The sequence below is a fragment of the Loa loa genome (assembly GCF_000183805.2).
Source record: "Loa loa unplaced genomic scaffold supercont3.239, whole genome shotgun sequence".
Lineage (NCBI taxonomy): Eukaryota > Metazoa > Nematoda > Chromadorea > Rhabditida > Onchocercidae > Loa > Loa loa.
This window is the reverse complement of record NW_018108419.1, coordinates 88,857-97,278: the sequence shown is the minus strand read 5'-3', so window position 1 is coordinate 97,278 and position 8,422 is coordinate 88,857. Positions and strand designations below refer to the sequence as shown.

General features: G+C 36.1%; 2 protein-coding genes across 2 annotated transcripts in view; both read left to right on the top strand.

Annotated features, from left to right (window-relative positions):
- Nucleotides 1-22: 22 nt before the first annotated feature.
- Nucleotides 23-1,017, top strand: LOAG_10515 (hypothetical protein; the record flags this gene model as incomplete). The annotated part of the gene is made up of 3 exons (XM_003146039.1): nucleotides 23-48; nucleotides 173-254; nucleotides 757-1,017. Coding segments are annotated over 3 exons (369 nt in total), but the record flags the coding sequence as incomplete, so codon positions are not given.
- Nucleotides 1,018-2,401: 1,384 nt separating this feature from the next.
- The window catches only part of LOAG_18254 (aaa ATPase), a gene marked incomplete at both ends in the record, with an annotated part of 9,069 nt that continues 3,048 nt past the window's right edge, over nucleotides 2,402-8,422 (top strand). The window contains 4 exons of the mRNA XM_020450918.1: nucleotides 2,402-2,428; nucleotides 2,590-2,704; nucleotides 2,819-2,910; nucleotides 3,762-3,993. Of these exons, the coding sequence (XP_020305355.1) occupies nucleotides 2,402-2,428; nucleotides 2,590-2,704; nucleotides 2,819-2,910; nucleotides 3,762-3,993 (466 nt within the window). The remainder of the gene's footprint in view (nucleotides 2,429-2,589; nucleotides 2,705-2,818; nucleotides 2,911-3,761; nucleotides 3,994-8,422) is intronic.

Here is an 8,422-nt window from a genome sequence, read left to right as displayed (position 1 = left end):
ACCCTGCAGCCAACTCTTGCAGTCTGCGATTAATGCAGAAGTAGTGAAGTATGTTCCGTTCCTCTTCTTCCTCTCTCTTTTAACACTATTCCTATCTTTTGCTCCCTCCTTTCTTCCTCTTACATATACATATTGAAGGTGCATTGCCGTTCCGGCTACCGCAGCGTTGCAGCGGCGGTGATAGTGATGGCTGTAGTCACTGTGTTTTGATAAATGGATACCAGGAAGGACAAGCTTGGCTGAGGAGCGGCGCAGTATAGGATGGTCTGAACAGAACACTGTTGTGGGAGCCCACTCTTCGCTCGCGCTAATTTAAACCTTGATAATTTGGCGCCCTCCAGAAACATCATGACTTATCAATGAGCAGTATTATGTGCTAGGTGTGCTCTTTTCTTGAATGACGTTCCCTTTAACTTATAATCTGTGATCTTGGTTTGATCTGTTTCAAAAGAAGAATTCGTTTTCAGCCATCTCTCAGCATATCCAGACGGAAATATTAACATTTTATATTGAGAGAAAAATAAAAATAAGCAAGTCAGTTCATCCCATTCATTCTCAAACTTCCGAGACTGAAGGAACCCGACTGTGGCTTTTTCGACATGTCGTGCAATCGCAAAACAATTTCAAAAGCAATCCCTTCTCTGTCACGTCATGCAGTGTGACTTGCACACTCCTACACGTTTGAAATATCAACGAGTCTTACCTTTGTACATAATCCACTTAAGGAAGTAAACGAACTGTCTTCTTCGCTGACAGATTTCCAAAGAACGCCACTCAGAATTGCTCGCATCTTGGAAATATAATTGGGACCAAACAGCCGGATCCTCAATGAACTTGGACCCTAATGATTATGGAGATGGCGGATGTGAGCAGAACTTACTAGGAAATGCTACCCGTCTCTTCAAATCCGTTTTGCACCAAACTGCCATCAGAAAGTCATTCGGACTACTGAAGATGAGGAACAAGGAGACAGAAACAGAACAATATGGTGGTTTCTCGAATGATCAAGATGACTAGAGTTCAGGATAGGATAAAAGTATACAATAAGCGTATTGACATCTATCAAATGTAGCTTGAAGATGGACCAAAACGTAACCGTGACAAGGAAATGACGATATTTATTAACCTATCGTGCCATTTGGAACGGTAGGAATGAAAGTAGTAGGACGAAGTAAGTGTATGACAGAATGAAGCAAATACCAAAATCTTCCTGCCATCGATTATCTCGAGAATGAACCGGTGTGTCCATGTAGGTCACCCAGAATTTGCTCTGTCCAGTTTCTCTCATAATAATAATAATCACATTTCCATATAGGCATATAACATCATCCTCCTTATTCCGGGTTTCCAAAATCAACAGTTATCACAATTGCCTGTAGCATGTCGTCTTGCTGAGCTTTTGAAACGAAAAACGGAAGAGGATAGTGATTTTCATTTAGACCCGGTAGTAATAATACAATGCAAACCACCTAGACCCGCTTTGTACCAGGTTTTTCCCGGCTCTCCGAGCCAGTTGGCTTCTGTCTTGCCGGTTGCTATTTTTTCTTCGGTTCCTGTTGTATTTCCTTGTTTCCGGCTTTCCAGTTTCGTTTCTGTTTATTTTAGACTTCGAAATTAGGGTACAAGCTTTGAATAAAAAAAAAAAGCAAGATAAGATTCAGAGACAATGACTTTTAAACTGACTGTTACTTAACAAGAGATGGTCACGATTATATAATGTCTATGATTTAATATGGCCTACCTTTCCAACTGATTCGTAGTACTCTCGACGACATGTCAGTTTCAGGCTGTTAACTTCTTTCTTTGTTCTCCAGTGGTAATAAATAATTCATTGTTCAATCCTCCCTTTACAAGGGAACTCGCATAATATGTGGGCATCCGAATGAATGCAGCTTATTTTTATCTGTGTAACAAAATTGCTTATTACTTACATTATATTCTTTCCCACTGATTAAGAGATATTTCATTCGTCATATATTTGAATGGGCAACTTGAACGAATCATTTTTTGCAATTGTTGAAATCAAATGTTATGGTTTATGTATTTTAACAGTGTGTTATTATCGGAAGAGGTTCTTCCATTTTTTTTTTTTTAATCGTATGGAAATAGACTCAAGATATCATTCTAGTCAAAGGGAATGGAATAATGACTCCATAAAGACATAGCAGAAGGAAAAAATTCCGTCATATTGCCCAGTTGCTTCATCGCTTTTCTGCTTTCCATTTTTCCATGATAAGAAGTTTGATGATTTTGATGTAGAACTTCTTTCCTAACTTTTTTTTATTAACTTCGCCCATGAATTTTTGTGTGCTTCTTTTTCATAATATAAAACTTTGGTGGAATTTATATGGCGTAATTTTTATTCTTTAACTTCGGATCAAAATAAAATTTTGTTTGCAGAATGTCAGGTAATGGATCCACGCTTCAAGTAAGTGCAGTTATTGTATGTTTGCTTTCCAGTCGTAATGAAAGATTGCTTTTGCATTTTTTAATCTTGAAATATTTGCATCTCAAATTGGATTCCATATCGGTCTTCCAGTAATTAGCAGCAAGCAATCTTCGAAGTGATTTTTTATTTTTGTATTGCAGAAAGCAATTGAGTTGGTAACAAAAGCGACCGAGGAAGACAAAAAAAAAATTATCCAGAAGCATTACGATTATATAAACATGGAATCGATTATTTTCTCCATGCAATTAAGTGTGAGTTAGTAGTATTAGTTCAGAAAAAGTAGTACTAGTTTAGTACTACTAGTTCAGAAGCTAATCATTGGAATACGCTAATACTTTGTTTTTCATAACTTTAATGTAATGCATTTAGATGAAGCTCAAAGTGAGAAACAAAAAGATACAATTAGGCAGCGTTGTGCATCTTATTTAGATCGAGCGGAAAAAGTGAAAGAATATCTGAAGGTAATTTTTTACTGATTTTTTGCTGATTTTTTTTGAAGAATAATGCAGTTCAAATGCCTAAATCCAGTTTTTATCACTCTTCTCATCTTCTGTTATTTACTAGTGAAAAGAAATTGGAAATGTGGGGGTATAAGTAGGAGATGATATTTTAAATTTCTGAGTTTAGTTTGTTTGCCGAAACCATCATTTGAAATTTACAGTTTGTTTTGATGTTCATAGCTAGTTAATAGAGGTGCGCTGAACTGTTGGCAAGAGTTCTGTAGCGGTTTCATGACATGATTTGAAAGATGTAAATCTTTCAGATCACGTATGATCTGAAAGATGTGCGATTTTTTTTTGGGATGTCTGTGTTCAGTGTGTAACAGTGAAAGTTTATGAAAAACTGCCTGGTAAAATGGCAAAGTTTTGTGAACCTTTCAGCAAGTCATATAAGAAGTAGTTGGGCTGTAAAATTTATATAAGTTTTGACTTGAAATGCGACACAAGGTATTTTCGCATTCGCCGATCTGTGTTATATTTTTAAAATGAAGTATTGCCAGCAGAGCCACCGAATCGCTCTGGCATTAGCATGATGGTAGTGGTATTATTCAACTGCGGTAGCAAATTGAGTACAACTGATCCTAATCATCTTTCTGACTATGATAGAGTTTATGACTATTATAGAGTTTTCGGTAATCGTTTCTTCCTGAATTTATATGTTGTGAAACATATGATTCATTTCATAGAATTATTTCAAACATCTGAGACACATATTTTATTTTCTCCTACAGCCTCACAATATTCCAAATTATTCACGTCGGATTTCCTGCAATGGTCAGAAGAGATTCAGGAAATTTTACATCTTTTTGTAGTCTGGTGGTGATCGAAAGAAAGCTGTTAAAGACGATGCTTCTGGTGCGAAAGGTTCAGATTCTGATTCTGAGAAGGATACCGAAAACAAAAAACTGCAGGAAAGATTGTCAGGTGCTATTGTTATGGAGAAACCGAATGTAAGTTGGGATGATATTGCTGGTCTTGAGGGAGCTAAGGAGGCACTGAAGGAAGCAGTTATATTACCAATCAAATTCCCTCAATTATTCACAGGTTTGTGCGTTTCATGAATTAATAAAATTCTAACAGAAAATTCACGAACAGTGTGTCACGTTAATCAGCAGTAGAGATATGGTAAGAGGAAGTTGGGATGTGGGAAGTAGAAGTACCATTTTACGTATAGCTCAGTGATGCATGACTCACGCATATTCTTATCACTTACTGTTAAGTCCATCAGGTTAATTAGGGTGACGTATGTTGCACTGTTTTTATTCAGACTCTTTTCGTGATATTTTTCTCTAAAATGATTTTATATTCGGATTTCTTGCTAGGTCGATTTAATAAAATTATCTTTTTTTTTTATGTAGAATTACTGCAAAGAAAATTATTGTAAGAGCAAAAGAATTATTTTTTTTTTAAAGAATTATTACAAATCGGTTGGATTTTTTTCGGTAATGTGCTGTCAGAACTGATATTCTTCTAAAGTTGAACTAATTGAATCATTATTACCAGTTTCATCATATTTTATCACCTTATCTTTTGATTGCTTAACTAAATCCATTTGGCCATTTGTTTTAAGAAAAATCGTTAATTTCTCCGTGATGTGAGAGTTGCCGGTGATCTTTTTGTAATAAATGGTAATTGGTTGGTTTAACCATTCGTAAGACGGGTAAATAATGTTTATTCGAACTACATATATGTTTGGACTGGATGCATAGCATTAAACACAAATCATTGGCAAAATCATAAATGTTGCGTGAGAGGGTGAGCATTGGGCGTTTTGTGAGCTCGAGCTGTTAACGCCATATCTTCTTCTTTCATGAGAAATAGAGATGCTCCGTAAAGAGCCGGAGATATGAAGCACTGCGTGAATGCTAGAAATAGCATTACAACAGGAACTGTTGAATCCGGTTTCCTCCAATCTTTGACTATCGTTATCGCATAGAATGGTAGCTGATAAAATGGACTAGAAGAAAATTTTTTTAATTTGAGCTTGTTTAATCAAATTCGAGCTACTTGGTTTTAAAACTTTTCATTATTCTAGGCAGCACTTTATTTCAATGAAAAGAAAAATTCAACAAAAAGAAAATCTCATCCTAAAGTGACAAAAAAAAAATTTCAACCCAAACATTAGTTTTTAAAATGCTTTCACAGTTGTGCATCACTGAAAAAATCCCTCGTTTTAGGAAAACGAGATTATCAAAGAGTGGGTAGTTAATCGTGAATTTACCAAAATTTCAACCTAAACGTGCAAAGAATTTAACTAACCTCAGTAGGAATGAATAAACCAGGAAACGACTTTTATACAAGCCAATGCTTTGAAATACGATCGGACTGTGGTAGAGTATTCCGAGGACTCGGATGTAAGCGTAAGAAGCCAGTGATGCAGGTATAAATACCCCCAGGATCAAAAGATATGTCAGGAATTTAAGGCCACTATCGCTAAAATGCTTGTTCTGGTTAAATCATTTAAGGTTCTGCATCTGAGTCTTTCAAATTTTTCTCAGAATTTCAAAAAGTAGTAAAATCTTCGCTTTAATGTTTGCACCTGTTTTAGACCTTATTTGCTGAGTTAAGAAATGTAGATTACCTTATTGTCCACCGGTTAGATAGAATAAAAAAAAAGTTAGCTAAACCTGTCTCCCCATATGCAGTGCCTGAATGAGGGGTCGTAGATAATGATATGTCCATTGGTAATCGTTGGTAGTGCTAGACCGAATGCTAGCAACCAGGAAAGGACGCATAACATATTAGGTGGTAAGCCAAAAAGTTGTTCATAATGTATTCGTGCAAATGTCAACAAATGTACACCGGCTATACAAAGTGCCATGAAATGTATCACGGTCCATGCAGCACATGTTAGCAGGGCCTGGAAGCAAATTTCTTAGTCTTAAAAATTGATCCAAAATCTTGTGTATAGGGCTTCTTAATTTATATTGTACATCTGCAGAACGTGGGATTTTTTCTGAAAGTTTAGTAAGAAGCATGGGTTTAAGTAATCCGCATAAACATTTGATTCTAATTCATTTCGTATCCAACAGTCTTACACTAAGAACCAAAAACTATTTGTTGAAAACAAAAAATTTTGCGTCCACTGGGAAGCAATGGAAAGTTTTTAAAGTGATTGATATTTGAGATTTTAAGCATTTTACTTTATTAATGCAATTTTCTTTCTCCTCTTGGAAAGTAATTATCCTGGACTAACAAGAGTGAGTCAGACATATATTATTGGAGCAATGGTATTCCAAAAAAAACTTTCTTTTCTAAATATTGAAGTACCTGATCATGGAAGCAAAGAAAAAAATTGATGATTAACTGACCATGGAAGCAAAGAATGACATAACGAAACAATATGATTAATAAATTACCTGTACGCGGCACATCACGTTGCTGTGAGCCCAGATGTTGACTCCTGTCCACACATTGTAGATGAACATTGGCAGTAGGAAGCATAAGGTTGCCGCATTTGTTATACATAAGTGGGCAATGAAATGGGATGAAATGAAATTACGATATAGTCTGTTGTAAATGATATATATCAGCAGTGTGCAGTTGGCCAATATGGCCAACAAACTAATGCAGGCAAATGTAATAGCAAGTAAAGGTTTCGGTTCAGCTGTTATTTCAATTGCAGTAATTAGCACCTCAGAACGATTGGATGTTGTTGGTAGAAGCGTTGCCATAATCTGCCGCACTTCTAGTACTGCTGCTTTGACTTTTTCGAGATTTGGCCTTTGTAAATTTTGAGGGATGCAACGCTGCTGATTTTTAGGATAGTAGGCTCATCTACATTTCTCTGAGAATAATTTTCAGTGATGTAAATAAGACGTATTCCGTAAAAATTTCCATTTTGTGGCTAAAAAAATTCGATATATTGTCAACATCCGTTTTTCTTTTTTTTGGTTGCTTCGGTGAAACGAAACTCACGCATGTTAAGAGTTAGAGCTATACGAAACGGGACTTTTTTTTTGATAAGTCAACCGCATCTATTAACGACAAACTTCGATATGGCTTTAAGGGGTTTAAGAAACTCTTAATTAGGAAATTTAGGAGAACTTGAACAGTGTTCATGTGTTGCAAACAATTCAGGTCAGATGTCCGTGAAATCTAAAATCGAAATCCATGAAATAGAAATCTCTTAGTAAGTAGTAAAGAAGGCATATCATTAAACAGTATGTTTTCGGGTAAAACTAAGGTTCTTTATCGTGGATATAGCTTCATGAACTATTTTCGCAACAATATAAGTTTTCTATCCCAGACAAAAGCTAGTTTTACGAAATTCAGCTTAGAACATCTGCTGCAGACTTAGACTTCAGCAACATAACTGCAAAACAGGAAATGTTTGTAAACCAGAAAATGAATGAAACAGTAATCATCAGACATCAAAATAGCTTCACATGCTCATAACTGCGCATGTATTTAAGTGTACAAGTTTCCATTATGTTATTGATCTGTATAAAACGCCAAGTAACGGAGAAAAAAGTGTGTTGTAGTGGTAAATGATCTGTACTGGAAATTGATCAGAAATTTATGAGGTTACCGAAGCATAGCATAGAGATGCTTGCACTACGGCGCGTTCCTGCGTGAAAAGCCGAGCATCATTCTAGCTTTTAACCAAGAAAAGCGATGTTTTCATATGCCATTCATTCCCAGAGATTTTTACGGTTGATTCGATTATACTTCTCCCATGAAGGAATAACTGAAACGAGGAATTCAGATATGGTAAATGTGAACGAAAAGAATTAAGAATTGGAAGCTTTGCTACTTATCATTTTGCAGTAAATGTACTTCGGCCTAGCAAATCAGATGAGTGTGTGGAAGTGTGCGTATTTATATCGGTGCCATTCAGCTATTGGATAAGCCGACAGGCTGTCGTTACTGCTTCCTCTGATATAATTTCTACTATTACTGCTGCACGCTAATCATGGAAGCACACTGGCTAGATTCGGAGGGGAGAAGCTTTATGAATTATCGATTTTACACATTCACTAACTCTAGTTCTCTTGCACACCATTTGCCATTCCGCAGCATCAAACTACGTTCCTGCAAACCTCTGAACAATAAATTTATCGACGATTTGCATTGAATGTTTTATCTAAACATTTAGTGTTATTTCTTTAAACGTTAGAGTAGATAATCATTTCCTGAAGAAAGCTTAACTGATAGTTGGTGCTCAAGCGTTTTTTTCTCCCTAGCTTTCGTTCGCATTTTGTTGTACCCTTTTCTTTAAACCATTATTCACTGGATTTATTACCTGTATGGGAGTTTTATTTCCTGATTTATTTTTATTTCTTTTTAATTTTTAGGTAATAGAAAACCATGGCGCGGGATTTTACTCTTCGGCCCTCCTGGAACCGGCAAATCATATATTGCAAAAGCGGTCGCGACAGAAGCTAATAATTCGACATTTTTCTCGGTGTCATCGTCGGATCTGATGTCAAAATGGCTAGGCGAATCGGAAAGGTTTCTATTTTTGATTTGC